The 23,400-nt window shown below is 43.0% G+C and overlaps 1 protein-coding gene and 1 pseudogene across 4 annotated transcripts in view; one reads left to right on the top strand and one right to left on the bottom strand.

Moving 5' to 3' along the window:
- CLSTN1 (calsyntenin 1) overlaps positions 1-23,400 on the top strand; it is a 79,293-nt gene continuing 55,893 nt past the window's right edge. For all 4 annotated transcript variants that reach the window (XM_032627102.1, XM_032627083.1, XM_032627092.1 and 1 more), the window contains exon 1: positions 1-361. In XM_032627102.1, coding sequence (XP_032482993.1) covers positions 271-361 — 91 coding nt within the window. In that variant the 5' untranslated portion in view covers positions 1-270. The remainder of the gene's footprint in view (positions 362-23,400) is intronic.
- On the bottom strand, positions 16,790-17,514 carry LOC116751335 (annotated as a pseudogene).

Genomic DNA, 23,400 nt, shown 5'->3' with positions numbered 1-23,400 from the left:
CGGCCGGGTACCCTCGCCGGACCCGAGAGAGAGCGCCGCCGCCATCTTAGTTGCTGCCTCTGCCTCCAGCGAAGCGCTGCCTGCACCGAGGGGAGGGCGCCCGCGGCCCGAGCGCGCGGCCCAGCGTCACGGCGGCGGCGCCTCCTCGGACCCCGGTGCTCGCCGCAGCGCCAAGTAGCCGGCCTCGGGCCACGAGAGCCCCGCTCGGCGCCCCGCGCGCGTCCCTGCCGCTCCCGCCTCGGGCGGGCCGCGGCGCCGGGAGCCGGAGCGATGCTGCGCCGCCCTGCTCCCGCGCTGGCCCCGGCCGCCTGGCTGCTGCTGGCCGGGCTGCTGTGCGGCGGCGGGGTCTGGGCCGCGCGAGGTAAGCGTCGGGGCCGGGTAGGGACGCGGGGGCTGAGCGCCGGGAGCCGGGTCGGGACGCGGGGTTCGGGGCCCGGCGCGCGGCTCTGGGTCGCGGCGCAAGAGGCTGTGGGCGCGCGCTGCAGGCGCCGGGGGGAAGCTGGCCGCCTCCATCGCACCCGCGCCGGGTTGGTGGCTGCGCGGATCTGGGGGGACGTGCAGAAGGGCCGAAGCGTCGGTCAGTCTTCCTCGGCAGCGCCCGCAGGCTGGGGAGGCATCCCTGGGGTGAGATACCGGGTACGTGTGTTGTGTGCCGAGATGTGCATCAGGCCGGGTTTGCACGCACAATTTTTGGTGTGTGCTTACATAAGAGCCCACTTCTCCGCATCCTTTCCCCAGATCCCGATTATCTGCTGCTGCTCTACCGCGGACGCGGCGTCTGCGCCCTTTTCCGCCTCCTTCCAGGGTCTTTTAAACGTGTTTTCGAACGAGCCGAGGCTGAAACTTCTGGCTCCCCTCCCACCTTTTCACCCAAAGGTGAAATTGTGATGAGGTTTACGACCGTCGTCTCACCCGGTGTCAGAAATCTTCCTCTCCTCCACCCCCGACGCCTTGGTGCAGTTTTTCGGACAGTAATTTAGGTCGTGCAAAAACGAGAAACCCCTCTTTGATTCCTTAGGGCCGAAATTATTTTATGGTTACTTGGCCAAAACATATTACTTAGTGAATCGATTGTTTTGTTGTCGTTTTAACCTTCAACCGCTTAACCTTTTCAGCGTTACACGCTTTCTGATATTGACTGATCTTGCCAACGAAAAGCTTACGCATTGCAGATATGTGCTTCCGAGTGGATCTTGGAATCATAAACATTTTCCTCGGCCTTGGAGCAAAGTAATCTAGGTGTGCTTTGGATCTATCCTTCTGATTTTTTAAATCAGAAATTTTGAGAGAGGGGGAGGGTTGATGGAAGGCCGAATGAAATGGTCATATTTCAATTTAGCAAAGCTTTTACAATAATTATCATTTTCTCTTTCTGGGCATGACATATCAAGAGAGGTATGGTGTTCACAAATTAAGGGGCAGGAGAGGCAAGTGCATGTTTTGTTGTATGTTCCTTTCTTCACATCCAGGATGATAAACTTTGAATACTTCTTTCATTTATTTCATTTCCTACATTCTTTTGACTGTCAAATTCAGGTCTCAGTCACTAAGTAGCTAATTGTTCTCAGTTTGATTTTACATCAAGGTAAGTTTGAAATGTTCTTTCCAGATGTGGGATGGAGGTCTCTAAGTCTAATAGATCCAAGAAAAAATGTCAAAGTTTGCTTCTCTTGGGGAAAACCCACACAGCTTAAAAATATGTGCTTGGATTGGGTATTTTGGGAACAGTTCAAGTATATTTAGTTTAGTCAGTGATAATATTTCTTGTTAAAATCCACATTTTCTTAAGTTTGTCCATTCACCTGCATTTGGTGTTCATTATTGAATTAGCAAATGGGCTAATTAATTAGCCCATTAGCATTATTGAAGATTTCAGCTATCAAATGTCTTCATTATGGCGGACTAACAGAAATCTTATGTGAAAGACGTGTTGAGGGCTTGAGTCCTTTGTAATTTGCTAACTTTCTCTAAGCTTTTCTTGGTGCATTTATAATGCTTAAGAATCTTAGTCTTCCAAATAAAAACATTTTAAACATCAGTTATTCTATTGTATTTGTTGTTTTTTTTCCAGCTTGCAGGTTAGAAAAACGTCTCATGAATGTTCCATGAAATGCTAATAAAACGATTTCATTTTGAGATGTTACAAATAAATTTTGTATTTAAATAGGCAGCTTGTGGGGACACTTTCTGTGGGCTAATTGTAAAAGGTGATCATTTCAACTGATACCTGAATTTTTAATCCTGCAAAACAGTGTGACATTAGTAACTGCTGTTCATTCAGTAATGGGGGAAAGATAACGTATAAACAAGGAGAGAATGTGAGGTTTTGTAATATAAATTCCATTGTGACTATTAATTCGTTGTTTTATGGAGAACCCTAAATTTCACTTTAATTGTAGCTGTAGTTCTCAAAAAAAAATCAAGTAAACCAAAACATTAGGAGAAATTTCCTTGGCATGCCCTATACTGCCTTCCTTCTCTCCAGTCCGTCAGTGATTGGGAAATAGAAAACTGAAATAGAGAAAATAGAAAGCTTATATGAATATTAAATTAAAATAAATGCAATCTTGTAATGCGTTTCAAAACCAATAGATAACATTCACTGTTACTTTTCTGTTTGCGCACAGACTTCTCAGTGGAGCCTCTCCTCACCATCCTGGTTGAAATTTCATCTCTCGGAACCCCTGAATCCTCCCTCCCCTGCTTCACTTTTTCTTTTCTCCATAGCACTTACCGCATTCTGACACGCTCTGTTACTTACTTATTCTGTTTATTGCCTGTCTCCCCTCACTGGAACATATGCCCCAAAGTGGAAGGGTATTTTGGTCTGTGTTGTTCACATATGTATCCGCACACAGTAGGCACTCAGTGTTTTGTGAATGAACGTAGTGTCTTTTTTTTTTTTTTTTTTTTTTTGCGGTACGCGGGCCTCTCACTGCTGTGGCCCCTCCCGTCGCGGAGCACAGGCTCCGGACGCGCAGGTTCAGCGGCCATGGCTCACGGGCGCAGCCGCTCCGCGGCATGTGGGATCTTCCCGGAGCGGGGCACGAACCTGTGTCCCCTGCATCGGCAGGCGGACTCTCAACCACTGCGCCACCAGGGAAGTCCCTGAACGTAGTGTCTTTACATCCTAATTTTTACCTGACAGATAAGTGTTACGTACTGAGAAAAGCATTACAGAGAGAGTATAAAGGAACTTGAATTCTACAACACGGATATAAGACTTCATTAGTAGGTAATTTTTCAAGGATTCATTATGTTGATTGCAGCATTGGAGTATTAGATCATAAAAGTCTGTATCAGCCTTTGACGGCTATAGCTCTGTGGCTACCACTTCGAGTTCATTTTTCAAAAAAACTGTAATTCTCAGCTTTTTGGGAAAGCTTAAGTTTTTACCTTGTGTTTCACAAGCAACTTTGAGGAAAAATAATTTTATTGTAGACCTAAATATTACACTTAACATTTTTATTGCTGAAAGTAAATTTATTTCACGAGACCTATAACTGCTAAAGAAATAATAAAATATTAATAATCCTGAATGTATTCCGATTTAAGAGCTGTGACTCGATTAACTGGAACCCTCAGTTAACTGGAGTCCAGCTTTTGGCTGCAGCCTACTCTCAGGAAAAAAAAAACATAAAACCAAACAGTTTCCTAGAAATTCTTTTTAAAAAGGAAGTTTTAGGCATTCATATCATACATTATCTGGGTCAGTACTATTTGATTTTTGAGCCAAAAAAAGCAGTTAATTAAGTTTTAGGTATGAGGAATATGACCAATAAATGAATTTTTAATGGAATGTGATAACATTTTTGTATTGGAATTAGAAAATGCTATAATTCCATGATACTAGTTTTAGGACTTGGTTAAGCTTACTCAGCCAATTCTTAACATTTGAGATGCGGAACCTGAGGGATATTAAATATTTAAGACATGAAAGAAAAGGATTGAATTTTTTTCGTTACTGCTTTCTAAGATAGGAAAATGGAATTTTTTGGATAGAGTTTTCGCTTATAGGAGTTGAAACAAAATAGATTTGGTTATTCTGAAAATCATTGAGTCTTATTTCTCACCCCTTCTGATTAATTGAGGTTTTTAGATCATTATGTTCTTAAAAATATACTTTGGTCATGATTTGGTAAGAGCAGAGGTACTTAAGAAATTTATCTTTTATAATTGAAATTTAAGGTATTGATTTGTGATATTAGATTTTTAGTAGAGCTGTTCTGTCTCCAGAATGTAGACTCAAAGTTGGTGGAAATGATTTATGCAGTGTCATGTTCTTGCACTGTTTAAAAAACCCCAAACCCTCACAAGTGACATTTTGACACCAGTAGAGGCTATGCAAAGGCCAGAGTTAGGAACCTTCAGACTATGACAGTCCTGCCCTGCCTGCATGTCAGCCTGATGCAAGGTGCCCGTTTTTCCATAGAGTCACCACCACCTAGGAGTTGGGGCACAGCATCCAGTTGTCCCCTATTTGATAGATCCTTTCTTCCCTATGTTTTAGAGAGCTTTTTGTTCATTTTCTCATTCAGCTGTAGGATGATGTTAGATTAAAAACTTCCACAAGATATGTTGCTAAGGCTTTTTTATTTTTAAAGTTCTAGGCAAAGATTCAATTACTTCAAAGTCATGGAATTTAGAACTTCTTAAAAACCAATAAGATACATCTGAAAGTTAACTTCCTTCTATTCCAGAACCCCATTGAGAAGTATGCAGTGGCATGGTAGAAGAAGAACCGTGTGTTTCTTTTTTACCTTTGGTCGGGCATGAATTTTTTTTTTCCTGGAATTTTTCTTTGCAGCAGTTATGTCTGAATTTTATCTTACTTTTTATTATTTTGGCTGCGTTGGGTCTTCATTGCTGTGCGTGGGCTTTCTCTAGTTGCGGGGTGGGGGGCTACTCTTTGTTGTGGTGCGCGGGCTTCTCATTGCGGTGGCTTCTCTTGTTGCAGAGCACGGGCTCTAGGCACGCGGGCTTCAGTAGTTGTGGCTCGCGGGCTCAGTAGTTGTGGCTCGCGGGCTTCGTTGCTCCGCGGCATGTGGGATCTTCCCGGACCAGGGCTCGAACCTGCGTCCCCTGCATTGGCAGGTGGTTTCTTAATCACTGTGCCACCAGGGAAGCCCACGAATATGTTTTGAACCAGTCTCATTCTCTCGTGACAAGAACTGTTCTCTCAAGTCTGCTACTCTTCAAGTCTACCTTGATCTGTACTTTCTGGAACTTATAGTTTTAGGGCAAAAGAAGACTTTACTGCATCCAGTCTTTTTTAATTTGAAAAACAGGTTTATTGAAATATAATTCACATACCATAAAATTCACCCTTTTAAAGTATGCAGTTCAGTGCTTTTAGTATATTCCCAGAGTTGTGCACCCATCACCAATATCTAACTGCAGCACATTTTCATCACCCCCAAAAGAAACCCCATATCGCTTAGCAATCACTCCAAATTCCCCTTTTTCCCATTCCCCCCTGGCAACCATTAATCTACCTTCTATCTCTATGGATTTGCCTGTTTTGGACATTTCATATCAGCGGAATCCTTATAATATGTGGCCTTTGTGACTAGCTTCTTTGAATTAGCATGATGTTTTCAGGATTTATCCATGTTGTAGTGGGTGTCAGTGCCTCATTCCGTCGTAGAGCTGAATAATATTTGCTATAGACTGAATGTTTGTGTCCCTCCAGAATTCATATGTTGAAACCTAATCCCCAATGTGATGGTATTTTGAGGTGGGGGCTTTGGGGAGGTGATTAGGTCATGAGGGTGGAGCTCTCACGAATGGGATCAGTGGCCCTGTGCAAGAGACCCCAGAGAGCTCCCTTGCCTCTTCTGCCACCGGCAGATACAATGGGAAGATGGCTATGAACCAGGAAATGGGCACTCACCAGGCACTGCATCTGCTGGCACCTTGATCTTGGGTTTCCCAGCCTCCAGGACTGTGAGAAATAAATTTCTGTTGTTTATAAGCCACCCAGTCTATGGTGTTTTGTTACAGAGCCCAGAGAGACTAAGACAATATTCCATACTGTGTGGACAGACCACGTTTTATATATCCATTCGTCAGTTGACGGACATTTGGGTTGTTTTCCACTTCGTGACTCTCTGAATAATGCTGCTGTGAACATGTTCAGTCCTCTTGGACATGGATTTGTGTGGACGTACATTTTCAGTTCTCTTGGGTGTATAACTGGAGTGGAATTGCTGAGTCTTGTAACTCTATGTTTAACATTTTGAGGAGGTACCAAGCTGTTTTCCAGAGTGGCTGCACCATTCTACATTCACTCTTGACCTCCATAATCACTCCCAGGAGCATCTTTTAAATTAGATACATATTTCACAGTTGTCTAAGTGTTTTCTTATGACATTTCTAAGCTGCTGATTTTTTTTCCTGCTCTCGGGATAAATTGGCATTTCATCCAACCAACTCCTTCCTTCACCCCTATCTCCCATATCATTTCTACCCAGGACATTAGACTTTGAGTTGAAAGGAGCTTTGAAAGGTCTGTCCTCTGCACTTAAGTAGCCTTCCCTGTAAAAGAGACGTTTCTTCACACGTCCCTGACAATTGATCATTCAGCCTGGGCACTTGCTAGCTCACAAAGAAACCGTTTTCTTCAAAACATTGTTTGGGACTTCAGTCAGCTTTCCTTAGGACTAAATCTTATCAATCCCTCAAACCTTTGCAGGCACCCAGCCATGCAGCTCTTTGTTTTTGTCACCTCTCACTTGAAGAAAGGCTGAGAGCGTCTGTGGCCAAGCATCCATCCCCCAGGCCCTGATTTCTGCCTGTGGTCTGAGGGATGAGCTAGTACAATGCTGCAGACCCAGTGATTGGGGGACACCCCAGTCACAGCAGAGTGAATATCTAGGGCTTAACTTTATGAAAGGAATTGTAAGAAACACTAGAATTCTTAAACTATGACTAGTTTAGAAAATGACATTTCTTCATTCATTACATTTTTGTTAATACTGATTGGCTAAAGAGTACTTTGTTGAAGTAAATTGGTTTGTCTGGTCCTTTGATTTATTCTTTAATTAAACCGTTTGTTACTTACCCAATCTTCAATTCATAGTGTAAAACACTTAGAAATGTCTTTAGATTGTAAGTGAATTTTAAAACAGTAAACATGAATGTCATCTTTAATACCTGCTTAAAGTGTAGTGAAGACATATTTATTCTGAGCTCTTCCTAAATCTTAAAAGTATTAATACAGCACTTTCATTTTAAGGACCACCAAGAAAAAAAAAATTGAAGGTCATAAACTCAAATTGTAGATAGTGTAAAACTTGAGTGATTTGTATGAGGTTGTCTGATAAGTGACTTTTAAAGAGCAAAATTTATTCCATCTGAAATGCAGAATCCAGTCACATTTCATTTTGTGTATCTCAGACGTAGTTAATGATGAATATTGATAGGACCAGCTGCGTAGTCAAAGTGTGGGGCTCCTTTGTTCAAAAATTATTAGGAATTTCAAGATGGCAGCAGGGCGTTAAAGCAGGCATGGGGCCCGGCACACCCAGGAAACTGGTCCTGAGTCTTGATAGACTTAATGTGGCCAGAGTATTAATAGAATGTGGGCCTGACTCTGAGGTTTTAGCCAGAGCCCTGGGTCCTCTGGGCACCTCTCAGATGAAGCAGCTGAGGCCCAGCCCTCCTCAGCGGCACCTCCCCACTGATGTATCCCCCTCCCGCCACTGCAAGACTTATTCACTGGTGGCCTCGGGGTGGAGACTGCACACTCTGCTCTGTCCCCCAGCACCTGGCGAAGGACAGAGCATACGCAGTTCACAATAGACAATGCGAGCACATGGGAGGTAGAGGCTAATTGAGGAACAGGGTAGCTTTTGACTTGGGGGATTAAAGCCTTTCCGTCAAGCAGATTATATTTACCTTTAAAGAGCCTTGACTGATTCATGCCAGTTTCCTATTACTCGTGGAATTAGTAACAAGGATAACAGAAATAATTAAAATTCTTGGGTAATCCCTAATCTTTCTTTTTGCCACGCGTTTCACGTGTTTATCAGAGGAGCTAGTAAGTAGCAAAATGCACTGGCCTGAATTTAATTTTCTCCCCAGGCCGCTCTCACTTTGGGCCACAGTCATGAAGAAAGGTGGGAGGACTGTAAGGTAGGCAGCAGCCATTCTCGGCCTTTGAGCGCCTCATCTGCTAGTGCTGTGTTAATGGTAGGGTCCCTTGATAATCCCTCAGCCTGAATTATAAAGCCCCAAGTTGGCGACGTTCCTGATCTTGCTTCTGAGTTGTTTGTAAATATCCATTAATATCTGCACATGATTCCTGAATAGAGCACTTTTCATTTGGCAGGGGTTTTCAAAAGCCCATGCCCGGGCTTCCCTGGTGGCGAAGTGGTTAAGAGTCCGCCTGCCGATGCAGGGGGCGCGGGTTCGTGCCCCGGTCCGGGAAGATCCCACATGCCGCGGAGCGGCTGGGCCCGCGAGCCATGGCCGCTGAGCCTGCGCGTCCGGAGCCTGTGCTCCACAACGGGAGAGGCCACAACCGTGAGAGGCCCGCGTACTGCAAAAAACAAACGAACAAAAAGTCCATGCCCAAGTGTACGAAGCCTTCTCTTGCTTAATTAAGGGAAGCCATTTGTATCTTAGAAACATTCAAAGCCTAGAATGGAAAATGAATTAAATGCTTTTTTATGTGAACTCTGACATTTTAAAACCTTTTCTAATCAGAGGAAGATGTACCAGTGGGATAATTTAGTAACATAGCCTCTCCCCCAATTGTGACTTCAATTAATAATAACTGCAACATTAATACTTGTTTGATGAAGTGTTTTAGAAAGGTCATAAGTGCCAGTAATTAATATATTTGCTTATTCAGTTAATAAAGTTTGCTGACCCTGTTTTTTCTAGAATTAGTCCTTTCTGAGTATTGAAAGGTTTGATATATTTATCGCTACTTTTAAAAAGTAATGCATAAGGCAAGTATGTCTTCACTGCACTTTTTTCTTTTTCTGTGAAAATGGTGTATGCTTATGTGGTTTTCAGTACTGATGGACAGAGTGAACCAGGGACAATGAGAAAGCAAACATGGGCCACTCAGGCCAGGCTTCGGTTGTTTAAGCCTGAAGGGAGAAGGCTAAAAGGGTTTCCTGAAGTTTCTGCTTTATCTAGAAACTCATCTCAGGGGTATAGGAGAGCCGGTGGGGATTTGGAGCAGAAGCTTTGCCTTGGAATAGAGCAGTCCTGACTGTACCTGCTTATCTTTTGGAAAACCCAAGTACAGACAGGTAAACTGAGGCAAGCTGGTGCAGTGGGCGGTGGTGGAACCCTGGCACCTGAGGAACCCCCCAGTGGTGGCTAACAAAAGTCAGTCCGTGTCTAGTTCTGGTCAGGTTGAAATCTTGTCTCCTGAAATGCTCAGGTACATTTTATTTCTCTGAGCTCGGGTTGCCTGGGTCAGGGGAGCTCAGCCCAGGTGAGACTACCCCAGCTCTGTGCTGTCTTCAGCTGCCTTAACCTGGCTTTGTCTTGATGTATTGTTTCCTGGGACCCATTTCTGATTCCCAGATGACCTGAAAAGGCAAATTCATATCACTCTATTAGGAATTCAGATTGGAACTCAAGTTATATTTTCCCCTGGAAACATGGTTACAAACTGCTTAAAGCTCCGAAAGTGATGGTCAGAAACCAGTTTACCCATTACGAGTTGAAAATCAGGCAAATGTGCAGTAAAACACAGCCCACACACAGCATTATAATATTAATCGTTATATAAACCAACGAAATGCTGGTTCCCATTTTGTGGTAAGTAGGCCTTGGAGTAGTAGAGCAGCTTCAAAGAATGTGTGAGGCATGCTGGCTTAGGCGTGGAATGAAGAGGAGCCTCCAGGAAGAGAAAGGTCGAGGGACTACGAGCCCGATGATCTGAGTGACCCAGCCTGTGCGAGGAAACCGAGGGAGTGAGGCCTGTTCATTGCGACCCCAAAAACGAAAGAGAGGCAGCGGAAGAGAGGAGACCCGGGCCAGCAAGCCCCCTGGTACCCAGGTGGCAGCACTGCCTGGGGTGGCCGGGGTGGAGGAGAGGCAGGGGTGTAGCAGGCCCTCAGCAGGCGGAGTGTCAGCCACGCCAGGAACTGCCTGTATGTGCAGGTTGCCCCTTCAAGAGAATACTCACTGATGTGCATCGTTTAAACGAATGACTTACGGTCCGATGTACTGAATGTTTTTCATCAAAGAAAATTTTACTTAAGAATTGCTATTTAAAACCTTTCCGGGGCTTCCCTGGTGGCGCAGTGGTTAAGAATCCGCCTGCCAATGCAGGGGACACGGGTTCGAGCCCTGGTCCGGGAAGATCCCACATGCTGCGGAGCAACTAAGCCCCTGCGCCACAACTACTGAGCCCGCGCTGTAGAGCCTGCAAGCCACAACTACTGAGCCTGCCTGCTACAACTGCTGAAGCCCGCGTGCCTAGAGCCTGTGCTCTGCAACAAGAGACGCCACTGCAGTGAGCAGCCAGTGCACTGCAACAAAGAGTGGCCCCTGCTCGTCGCAACTAGAGAAAGCTTGCACGCAGCAGTGAAGACCCAGTGCAGCCATAAATGAATGAATGAATGAATGGAATTGTAATGGTAGGGTTCGTTTGAAAAAATAAAACCTTTCCTTGGGGGACTTCCCTGGTGGTCCAGTGGTTAAGACTCCACACTCCCAGTGCAGGGGACTCATAGTTGGATCCCTGGTCAGGGAACTAGATCCCACATGCAGGCTGCAGCTAAGACCCGCTGCAGCCAAATACATAAGTAATTTTAAAAAGTAAATAAAACCTTTCCTTGGGACTTTCCTGGCGTTCCAGTGGTTAGGACCCCGTGCTTCCACTGCAGGGGGTGCAGGTTCAATCCCTGGTTGGGGAATTAAGATGGCCAAAATAAATAAATAAATAATAAAATCTTTCCTTGAATTTTTCAAGTCCCAGAATCTATATGAATTAAATTTATACCTTTGTAGAATTATTTTACTAAAGCAAATGTAAAAAAATGTATTTGACATAACCCCCCAAATTCTCAATTGGATTTGTAGGTGTCATTTACTAGAGGTCATCCTTTCTAGATAATGGTGACATGGTGATTTCTAACAGTAAGGATAAAGGATCAGTTGTGGGCTTCCTCTTCAAACTGTTATATAGGATACGTTGATTGCTAAGGCAGTGCTTCTTAAGGATGTTACATGGATAGGTGTTACTTGGTAAAAGGTGTCTGTTCACCTAAGCTTGGGAAATGCTGTTAAACAGGTTTCATTACTGTAGGACTTCTCAGAACCTTTAGCGCAGTCATGCATGTTGAAGAATCGCTGCGCAGGGGTATAATCCGCATTTGTCCAGGTCGACCATGGGCCCTTCCCTGGAGCGCGTTGTGGCACTTGTGTTCCATAGGACACGCTTTGGGAGACGCTGCTCCAGACTGTCCCCCCACCCACCGTAATGCAATTTAGTACAAAAAAGAAAAAGTTAAAATGACCGAAAATACTGCCTTTGAGATCCTTAGTCTTTTGTACATATCTCTAGGTTTTTTTCCCATTGTAAAAATTTACCTACGTAGCCAAAGTTTTAAACAAAATGAGTTTATTTTATTCAGAGTGTTTCACAACTCTCTCAGTGTCATTCATTAAACATTTGTCCTGGGTATGGTGGGTATAATAATCCATTAGAGGGATATAGTGCGATCTATTTAACTAGTCCTTTAGGATTTCCAGACTGTTTAGACTCAGGATCCCCATGCTCTCAGAAATTACTGAGGACCTCAAAGAGCTTGTGTTTATGTGGGTTTTGTCTATCAATATTACTCTATTAGAAATTAAACTGAGAACCTATTAAAATATTTAATTACTTAAAGTAGCAGTAATAACTCATTAGATGGTAACAACATATTTTTGATTAAAGATAACAGCATATTCCAAAACAAAAAACAATTTAGTAAGAAGACTGGCATTGCTTTACATTTTTGTTATCTCTTAATGTGGGCTTAAGAGAAGGCAGTGGGATTCTTTTTTTTTTTTTTTTTTTTGGTGGGGGCTGTGTTGGGTCTGCGTTGCTGCGCACGGGCTTTTCTGTAATTGTGGCGAGCGGGGGCTACTCGTCATTGTGGTGCACAGGCTTCTCATTGCGGTGGCTTCTCTTGTTGCAGAGCACCTGATCTAGGCGCCCGGGCTTCAGTAGTTGCAGCACGTGGGCTCAGTAGTTGTGGCTCGCGGGCTCTAGAGCGCAGGCTCAGTAGTTGTGGCGCACGGGCTTAGTTGCTCCGCGGCATGTGGGATCTTCTTGGACCAGGAATTGAACCCGTGTCCCCTGCATTGGCAGGCGGATTCTTAACCACAGGCAGTGGGATTCTGCGTTCAACCTGTTGCTGCCTGATGATTGGTTGAAGTAGGTGAAGAAAATCTGGGCTCACAAAGACATGTAGCTGGAAAGGGAAGGCTTGGGGACCCCCCCCCTCCCCGCAAGAGTCTTCAGACCACATTCTGATAACTGCTGCCCTAGGGCAGTGGTTGATGGCAATGTCAAAATACAGTTGGGGAATATGTCAACAGTATTTTCCTTCTAAATAATACTTGAAGCAGCAAAGCAAAGCTTGCAAATGATGTACTTAAAAAAAGAGAGTAATGAGAGTTAATTCACTTATTCCTAAATCCTGTCTCTTACTTACGTTGTCACTTGCTTTCTTGAGTGCGGAAGATGGGATTGGAGTTACAGCCCTCATTATAGACCTGGATTTGCCTATTGTGTGCAGCACATTCCACAGCCAGTGAGGGACTCTTATGAGTGGGCAGTCAGTATTGAATCAGCATCTTGTGTGCCTGTGGATTATTATGTTGGTTTTCTTTTTAATTTCACTGTAGGACACGTTTTTAATGAGGGAAAAGGCAAGAATAGGTGACAAAGTATAAGTAGATGTTAAAATCAGATTTATTTGGGCTTTTTCTTTGGTAGTGTACAATTACTCATTAGTATATTCTGTAGGATGAGATCAGGGAAAAAAATGTCTTTTAAAAGAAAATTCAATACTTAAAAAAAGAGATTACTATCTTTGTTTTTCCTCACATTATGGCCCTTTTGAGACCTTTAAGTGGCTGATTTTATGGTAAAAATGTTTTTTATAACTACCACAATAGAAGAAGTCTGATTTATTTTCCTGAAAAATCTTTTGGTGTTTTCTCAGAATCTGGAGTAAGTTGTGCATGGGCATGTACGTGTCCTGTTTGTCTTGGTGGGGAATGGTGGTTTGTTTGTTTTTGCATTTCCCTTGGTGACCAGGGAGCTAGTTCTCAGCTAGACTACATTCCATCAATTCGGTTTCCTCTTGAGAGGTCGCCTCCCCTTTTATGATAAAGTCCTTTACTTTTAAAATCCGGCAATTTGTCTTCCCACTTAAATAATGTCTGGTTACCTGACTATCATTGCATTAGAACGTTCAGTACTTTTAAACCACTAAATTTAAAAAAATCTCCTAGTCCAGCTTAAAAAGTCAGTTTCTGCATTAATATGGCTAGAATTCTAGAAAGGAAGGTATTTTAGAAATCTAATTTCATTTCGTTTAATCAACCCATTTTACCATAGAGGAAACAAGTGAAGTTGTTATTGTTATTGTCAGTATATTTTTATAGCTCAGAATGTGAAAAGTAGGAAACATAGTGGAGACCAGCCAAGAGTATCTTTAACCCTGTTTCTTTCTATAATAAATAATATTCAGAAAGCATAAATTTGGGTGATTTGTTATGAACCTTTCAAGTGCAGTTGAGTCAGGGTAGATGATAAAGTTGGAGTAGAGTTTTAAAAATTCTGAAGAAAGGGTACATTGTATTGACAAAGTTACATTTTTAAGTTTTGTATCACTTTTTTATGCAAATGTCTCAGAAATCTGCACACTGTGCTGGAATCAGTTTCGGATTTGACAAGAGCTTTAGAAATGATCTCGTGCAGCTTTGGATGTGATCCTCTCTGTCTGAGCACTGACATCAGTTGACCAGTCCCCGCTGGAACTCATCTAATCGGGGAACTCCTTCCATTTTGGAGGGCAGCCTTCATTGTCAGAAAGACCTTGGTGTTGGTTCTGCCTCTGGATCCCCACAGAATAAGCGCTGGCACCCTAGGAGTGTCGTGGAATGGCGAAGAACGTGGATTCTCTAGCCAACTCTCGTTCACGTCCCAGCTCTGCTGTTCCCTTATTTGCCTTTTACAGAGGAAGAAGCTCAGGCACACAGAGATTAAGGAGCCTGTTGGTGTTTATATGTTTAACCCTTATACGTTTAACCCTATAAGATTAAACAGATTTTGTCAGTGTTTAGAACACTAGAGTATACCTTATGTGTTTGCTGTTTTATTAACTCAAATCCATAGAACTCTCCCCTCCCCTTTTAAAACTTGAGGTGAAATTCCCATAGGATAAAATGAACATAGCATTTTAAAAAATTAATAAACTTTTATGGTTATATTTTAATGGACGCAAAGAGAATGTATAACAAGTGTGCCACGTGGAGAGTTAACAGTGGCCTTGCAGATAAGCCTAGAGGTTTTTGTCACCCTGAACTCCAACCTGAATAGCATTTGATATGAAATAAACGAAGTCAGCCTTCTTCAGTATTGACCCAACCTAAGTGAATTACTGCATCTCATTAGCCTTCAGTTGAGCCAGAAAGTCTCTTCTGCCTGAATGTTTGAGTCTGGAACCCTTCCCTTTTAGCCTTAACTCACAACCTGAATGTATCTCTATTCATTGTCTGCTCCAGAGCTTCTTGACCTTTCTTTGTTCACAGTACCTTGGGTGCATCAGTAACCTTTTCACAGAGCCTTCAGGCTAAAAAGACATGCCCAGCAATTCTGTTTAATTAACTCCTTAGGTCCAAACAGCTTAATATTTATATCCTAACATCTTAAGATTTATATCCTAATAACTTAGTAGCTGTTTAAAAAACACAAAGAAATTGAAAGAAAAAATAATATAATAATACTTTTAATTCATCTTAAAATAATCACAGGAACTTACTCATGGGATATGAGCTCCTGTTGAGCACAGCAACGACTTCTCAAAGCTTGAAGTCAGGTCGGACGTGGATGCCCTCTTTTCTGTTCCGTGTTGATTTTCACAGGCCACTTCCTTGGGTCACAGCAACTGCTAAAAACTCAGCAAAGCTGTGACACCATGAAAAGGAATGCATTGCAGTCTAATGTTGAGCTGTGAACTGCCTCGAACCAGCAGTTTGTCTGGTACCTGACAGACTCAAAGTATCGCTTGTTGCCTTCAAATTTAAAAGAACCTATGTCTCCCCTGTACGTTTGCAGGGACGCCTTGGTGCATAAGTTTAGGGAACATGGATCTACTTAGAAGCACAGAATTAATTAAATGCTAAGATGCTTCGAGAATCCACTGCATTTCAAAAAAATAATAAAAATTAATAAACTGTATATTTTAGAACAGTTTTAGGTTCATAGAAAAGTTGAATGGATCGTACAGAGAGTTTCCTTATACCCCAGTCCCCGTACGTGTGCAGCCTCCCCCATTATTAATATCCTGCACCACAGGGTATGTTTATTTCAATTGAGGAACATTGACACAGTGTCAATGTCCGTAGTTTAAGGTTCACTCTTAGTGTTGTGCATTCTGTGATTTTTGACAAATGTATAATGACATGTATCTACCATTGTAGTATCATACAAAGTAATTTCACTGCCCTAAATCTTCTGTGCTCATCTGTTCATCCCTCCAGCCCCTTGAACTCCTAGTGACCACTGATGCTTTTACTGTCTCCGTAGTTTGGTTTTTTTTTTTTAAGAGAAAGTTTTTATTTATTTATTTGCGCTGCATCTTAGTTGAGGCACGTGGGCTCCTTAGTTGTGCCTCACCAGCTCCTTAGTTGCAGCACGCGAACTCTTAATTGCAGCATGCATGTGGGATGTACTTTCCCAACCAGGGATCGAACCCGTGCCTCCCACAGTGGAATCTCAGAGCCCTAACCACTGGACCGCCAGGGAAGTCCCATCCTTAGTTTTGCTTTTTTCCAGAACGTCCTATAGTTGGAATTGTACAGCATGTAGCCTTTTCATATTGGCTTCTGTCACTCAGTAATGCATTTAAGTTTCCCCCATGTCTTTTCATGGCTTGATAGCTCATTTCTGTTTAGTGCTGAGTAATATTCCATTGTCTGGATGTACCACAGTTTATTTGTCCATTCACCTACTGAAGCACGTCTTGGTTGCTTCCAGGTTTGGGGCAGTTATGGATAAAGCTGCTGTAAACATCCGTGTGCAGGTTTTTGTGTGGACCTAAGTTTTCCACTCATTTGGGTAAATACCAAGGAGCACGATTGCTGGATCACATGATAAGCACATGTTTCGTTTTATAAGAAGCTGCCAAGCTCTCTTCCAAAGTGTCTGCACCATTTTGCATTCCCTCTGGCAGTGAATGACAGTTCTTGTTGTTTTACATTCTTGCCTGCATTTGGTGTTACCAGTGTTTTGGAATTTGGCCATTCTAATAGGTGTGTGGTGGTATCATGGTTGTTTTAATTTGCAATTCCTTAATGACATATGATGTGGAACATCTTTTCATTACTTTCTTTCCGTCTGTATGTCTTTATTGATGAGGTGTATGTTCACATCTTTTGCCCATTTAAAACATTGTATTGTTTGTTTTCTTATTGTTGAGTTTTAAGAGTTTTTTTGGTGTATTTCGGATAACAGTCTTTATCAGACGTGTCTTTTGCAAATACTTTCTTTTAATTAGTGTTAACAGTATATCTGTCTCCATCCCTTTACTTTTTTTTTTTTTTTTTAAAGCATCCAACATCTTTTTAATAACAAGGTAGGATCTGGGGTTAGTTCTTGTAGCCATGGCTGGCCCGTCGGCCTCTGGCGTGCTCGAACTTCTGGCCCTTGGAGCGTACGTAGGGTTTGGTGTGTCTATGCGGGGTTCCTGGGGCCTTGCCGAAATGCCTGTACACCTCTCGGCCCTTGCGAGGACCAGAGAGGAGGACAGTGCCACAGCTCTTGGGGGAGTCCAGGGCCAGCTGGTCAAAGGTGAGGATCTTGCCCCCGGCCGTGAGGATGAGGCTCTGGGCGCAGCTGCTCACTCGAAGAGAGCACACCTTCGGTTTGGGCACCTCCTGGACACGCACATCATCGGCTGTAGTCCCCACCACCACAGTTGTTTTGCCTTCGCAACCAGGAAGCTTCATCTTCCAGATCATCTGGGAAGGGGACAGAGGTGCCCGGTTGGTGTGGCTCGTGAACAACCTCTTCAGTACAACTTGATTGAAGGTCAAGTTGGTTCGTCTGGCCAGAAACCTGTACAGCTTGACCAACAGCTTTAAGTAGGCGTCCTGGCTCTTGGGCTCCTTGCGTTGAACGTTTTAGTCCTTGTGGCGGATGTCAACTCCCATGATGGCGCCTCCTCCTTAGCCAGGTCCGGAAAGCATCCCTTTACTTTTAATCTATATGTGTCTTTATATGTAAAGTGGGTTTCTTGTAGAAAACACATAGTTGGGTCTTGTTTTTTTTTTTTTCCCCTAATCTTACAATCTCTTTTAATTGGTCTATTTAGACTTTTGATGTTTAAAGCGATTGTTGATATAGTCGGTTTAATATCTATCATACTTGTTACTGTTTGCTGTTTGTTGCGCTTGCTCTTTGTTCCTCTTTATGTTTTCCATGTTTTTTTTGCCTTTTTTGTGGTGGTAATGAGTATTTATATGACTCCATTTTCTCTCTCTTCTTAGCATATCAATTATACTTCTTTTTCGTACTTTTTTTCATGGTTGCCCTAGAGTTTCCACTGGATATTTACAACTAATCTAAGTCCACTTTCAGATAACACTATTACTGCTTCACAGGTAGGGCAAGTACGTTTTAATGACAAAATATTCCTGATTCTTCCCTCCTATCCCTTGTATCATTGTTGTCATTGAGTCAGTTATATACATAAGCCTTCAAGAACATATATATGCACATAAGTATACAGTATCAAGTACATTGTTGCTGTTATTTTTAACAAACTTGTGTTAGATCAATTAAGAATAAGAAAAACTAAAAATAAGAAAAATATTTTATCCTCACTTATTCATACTCCAGTGCTCTTTTTTATGTAGATCTGAGTTTCTGACATGATTTTCCTTCTTACTCGCAACAGATTCCCTCAATTTTTGTTTGTCTGAGAAAGTCTTTAATTCTTCCTCAATTTTGAAGGATAATTTTGCAGGGTACAGAATTCTAGGCTGGCATTTTTTTTTTTTTTTTCTCAACACTTTAAATATTTCACTTTGTTCTCTCCTTGCTTGTATGGGTTCTGAGAAGTCAGATGTAATTCTTATATTTGCTCCTTGGTAGGTAAGGTATTTTTCCCCACTCTGGCTTCTTTCAAGATTTTTTCTTTAACTTTGATTTTCTGCAGTTTGAATATGATATGCCTAGGTGTAGTTTTTGTTGGTTTGTTTTGCATTTATCCTGGTAGGTGTTCTCTGAGCTTCTTAGATCTGTGGTTTGGTGTCTGACATTCCTTTGAGGGCAGGTTCTTTCATTGTTGCTTCGCTCTGTTCCTTCCTTCTCCTTCAGGTGTTCCCATTTATGCATATGTTATACCTCTTGTAGTTGTACAAGTTCCCACAGTTCTTGGATTTTCTGTTCTGGGTTTTTTGTTTTGTTTTGTTTTTCAGTCTCTTCTCTCTTTGCTTTTCAGTTTTGGTAGTTTCTGTTGTCATATCCTCAGGCTCAAAGAGTGTTCCCTCAGCTGTGTTGTCTGCTAATGAGCCCATCAGAGGCATTCTTCATTTCTGTTAGAGTTCTTGATCTCTAGCATTTCTTTTTTATTCTTTCTTAGAACTTTCATCTGTTTACATTATCCCTCTGTTCTTGCATGTTTTTCCATTAAAGCTCTTACCATATTAATCATCTTAATATATTAAACATTAAAAAATTTTTATTTTTGGCTGCATTGGGTCTTTGTTGCTGCGCGTGGGCTTTCTCTAGTTGCGGCGAGCGGGGGCTACTCTTTGTTGCGGTGCGTGGGCTTCTTGTTGCGGTGCCTTCTCTTGTTGCAGAGTACGGGCTCTAGGTGCGTGGGCTTCAGTTTTGTTTTGTTTTTTAATTCCTGGTCTGATAATTCCTGCTTTCCTACCACATGTGACTCTGGTTCTGATGCTTGTTCAGTCTCTTAAAAGTGTGTTTTTGCTTTTTGGTATGCCTTGTAATTTTTTTGTTTGTTTGTTTTTCCTTGTGGCTTGTGGGATCTTACTTCCCCAACCAGGGATTGAACCCAGGCCATGGCAATGAAAGCGCTGAGTCCTAACCACTGGACTGCCAGGGATCCCCTGCCTTGTAATTTTTTGTTGCAAAGGTGGACATGATGTACTGGGTGGAAGGAACTGTGGTAAAGCAGCCTTCAGTGATACAGCAGTAAAGCTGTGGGAGAGTCAGTGTTCTAGAGTCCTGTGATTAGGTTCTGGTCTTTCAGTGAACCTGTGCCCTTGGTCTGTGAACTTCACCAGGGCTTCTCAGGCCCCCTCCCATCCTTAAGTGGGACAGGATAGCTAGAGTGGGCTGGATTTGTGTATTTCTCTTCCCCCAAGTAGGTTAGGCTCTGATACAACCCCAGCAGGTTAGTTAGGCTCTGGTTAAATAGCTAACCTGTTGAGAAGAACAGAATGCTCTGGCTTATTTCAGAATGGTTCCTTTTCCCCTCCCCCTGCTGGAGGCACAAGGGAACTTTCCCCCTGATATTCACTGTAAGGACCTGGCAGGGCTCCTGGAGGTAAAACAAAAGTGTGGGGGACCCCGGATGACTGGGTCCCCCTGGAGGTTTTAGCCCTCAGAGTTGTCCATGGTAGCCTCCAGCCATTCATCAGTTTACAGTTTGCATTTTCCTCCCCTGGCGCTGGTTTCCTGGCGGGTTCTGACCATGGGTCTCTGCTCTGGTAAGTTGTGATTCTCTGTAGCTCTGCTGTCTGTCTCTGCCATTTTGGGGGCAGCAGTTTTGCCCTGGGACCTCACTTCTCTGCTGGATCTAAGAAGAGTTGTTGATGTCTCAGTTCAGCTTTTCCCTTGTTAGCATGGAGTGATGACTTTTTTTTCTTAATATATTAAACATTAAAAAATTTTTATTTTTGGCTGCATTGGGTCTTTGTTGCTGCGCGTGGGCTTTCTCTAGTTGCGGCGAGCGGGGGCTACTCTTTGTTGCGGTGCGTGGGCTTCTTGTTGCGGTGCCTTCTCTTGTTGCAGAGTACGGGCTCTAGGTGCGTGGGCTTCAGCAGTTGTGGCACACGGGCTCAGTAGTTGTGGCGCATGGGCTCTAGCGCGCAGGCTCAGTGGTTGTGGCGTACGGGCTTAGTTGCTCCGCGGCATGTGGGATCTTCCCGGACCAGGGATCAAATCCATGTCCCCTGCATTGGCAGGCAGATTCTTAACCACTGCACCGCCAGGGAAGCCCCAGAGTGGTGACTTCTAAGCTCCTTACATGCTGGACCAGAAACCGCGAATTCTCAACATAACATTTTAAAGTGTGTAGGCAATTCAGTGGCATATAGTATATTCACAGTGTTGTGTAGCCACCACCTCTGGGTAGTTCCAAAACATTTCATCACCCCGTAGAAAACCTTACATCCTTTAAACAGTCACTCCCCATTCACCTCTCCCCACAGTCCCTGGCAGGCACTCCTCTGCTTTCTGTCTCTATGGATTTAATTATTGTGAATATTTCATGTAAGTGGATTTAATTATTCTGAATATTTCATGAGACCTTTTATGTATGACTTCTTACACTTAACGTAATGTTTTTGAGGTTCATCCCCATTGCAGCATGTATCAGTACTTCATTCCTTTTTATGGGTGAATAATATTCCATCATATGTATATACCACATTTTGTTTATCCATTCATCTGTTGATGGACATTTTGGATTGTTTCCGCCTATTAGCTGTCATGAATAGCACTGTTATGAATATGCACACATGGGTAATTGTTTGAGTACCTGTTTTAAGTTCTTAGGGGTTTATACCTAGGAGTGGGATTATTGGGTCATATGATAATTTTGTTTAATTTATTGAGAAACCACCAAACAGTGGCTGAACCGTTTTGCATCCCCGCCCACAAGGGGAGTTACCATCCCCTCCCCTCCCGACACCAACATTTTATATACCAACTTGTTCTTCACGTGATGTATTTCCAAAATCTCTCTGCCAGCCTGCCTGGTTTCTTTGTCCTTGGGTGCTCCATGGTGTAGATAGACACCACCTTTCAGACAGGGCAGAAGGCTTAATAGAGTTCCACACACAGGAGCAGAGTTGGGGTGGCATGTAGCTAGTACCCCTTGTCCAAGCTTCTCAGCTGCCCCCTCACACCGACTTTATTAACCTGAACCCCAGGACCCCCCGCTCTGGTGCTGAACCCTAACCGGATGCTCTGCACTGGTGCAGGTGTTCACGTTCGTCTTCATTACACTTCTTGCTGCATGTGACCCGCCTCCCCGTGCTGTCAGGTAGTTTTGAATCCTGACTCCACAGTTTCTATCTGTCCATTCTAGCTTCTTGTGATTTTCAACTTTGATATAAAGGATGAAGAGCACCAAGCAAGAATGAGCCTTTGAAAGATGACCAAGAGTCTGGTCCAGGTTTCCTGGGTGCATTATTCAGTGACCCTTTGGGATGGCCATTGTAAATCCACCCACTTTTATTTCCATTCCGTTTCCATCTTGCTACTCAAAAGGAAATGAAGAGAGGCCCCTCAGATGCCTTTTCAAGGTTTAATACACTATTGCTAGAGTTTCAAATGGGTCTTGGTAAGGAAAGTTTTTATCAAGGCACTTTGGAAATAGAAGCCGATGTTATTTTTCCAGCTTTCCTGTGACTTTCCTAATAACCCTCTCAAAAGAGAAAATGTTAATACCTTGTTCTTGTGAATAAGGTCACCAGCTCTTTGTGATTTTTCTTTCCTTCTCTAAAGGCACAGAAACCAATCTAGAATTTTGTCCATGGTCAATGCCAAACTCATTGAAGTATAGCTAAAAATGTCCATCTTCTTCCCATTCTTGAACCAGGTTATCATCTTTCACAGATTCCTTAAATATCAACCATAGTATGGGACTTCCCTGGCGGGCCACTGGTTAGGACTCCGCGCTTCCACTGCAGGGGGCCTGGGTTTGATCCCTGGTCGGGGAACTAGGATCCCACAAGCCGTGTGGCACGGCCAAAAATTAAAAAAAAAACAAGGTCAGCCACAGTGTAGGCTCAAAATTCTTCCCCCCCCGCCCCCCCGCCACCCCCGCAATTCTATCTATAAGTTTTCTCAATGTCCTGGGGTTGAAACACCCAGAATAACTTAGGGGAATTATGTCCTTGTCGTCTTCCTTCATGTCTCATCATTATATTGATTCTGCTCTTCTTTTTTTTAAAAAACATTTATTTATTTTATTTATTTATTACGCTGCGCCAGGTCTTAGCCGTGGCACTCGGAATCTTTTAGTTGTGGCACATGGGATCTTGTTCCCTGACCAGGGCTCAGACCCGGGCCCCCTGCACTGGGAGTGCAGGGTCTAAACCGCTGGACCGCCAGGGAAGTCCCGATTCTGCTCTTCTTCGTGTAAATGTGCTTCTTGAGAGACTCGGTGGAAAAATAAGATTGAGCTGTTTCATTTTCTGTGTTGATCACAAAACCTTTACATTTATTTTAAATAGGGTAAGAATTCTATGGAAAAGCATTTATCTTGTTATCGTTGGTATTGTAGGAACGTAAGTTAATAAAGGAGCAAACAATCGGGGAGCAAGGACGGGATTTTTATATTTTTGCGGTCAGCTGTGTTTTTTAGGCAATTCTAGTCAACTTAATGCAGTACTTTGGGTAACAGCTGTTAAGAATGTTGTATTGATAGTGAATGTCAGAAGGTCTTGAACACTGTGTGGCCTTTTCTGAACTATGTATGATAAAGTTTTCCATTGTATATGAAGGTCAGGAGACTAAAAAAACACAACAGAACTTGGAAATCGCCACCAGACTATTATGTTACAGGACAGCGCCCTGTCCTATTTTAATTCAAGACAAATGTGATAACGATACGAAGAAAGAAAAGGGCAAACCCGGCCTGTATTTTCTGGTAACATAGAAAAAAAGGAAATTTAAGGAAATCATGACAGGTACGTTTTTGCATAACTAGATTTCTGATTGACTTGCGTTGTAAGCGTTAATTGAAAAATGGATGTGTACAAATCACCAACTTGAAATGCTCTAACAGTGGTTTGGCAGTAGATTTGTTCCTGTCATGCTGTATATTTAATTCTGTAGGAAACTGCATAAAATATATGTCCTCTGAATAACTTCCATGCACTTAAGATATGAACTGAGAGGTGTTAAAGGGCTCTGTTCCAAAAATATTTTCTTCCACCCAGCTGGCAGGG

Source organism: Phocoena sinus, chromosome 1 (assembly GCF_008692025.1).
Source record: "Phocoena sinus isolate mPhoSin1 chromosome 1, mPhoSin1.pri, whole genome shotgun sequence".
Taxonomy (NCBI): domain Eukaryota; kingdom Metazoa; phylum Chordata; class Mammalia; order Artiodactyla; family Phocoenidae; genus Phocoena; species Phocoena sinus.
Note: the sequence above shows the minus strand (reverse complement) of the source record. Positions and strands in the feature narration are given on the sequence as shown.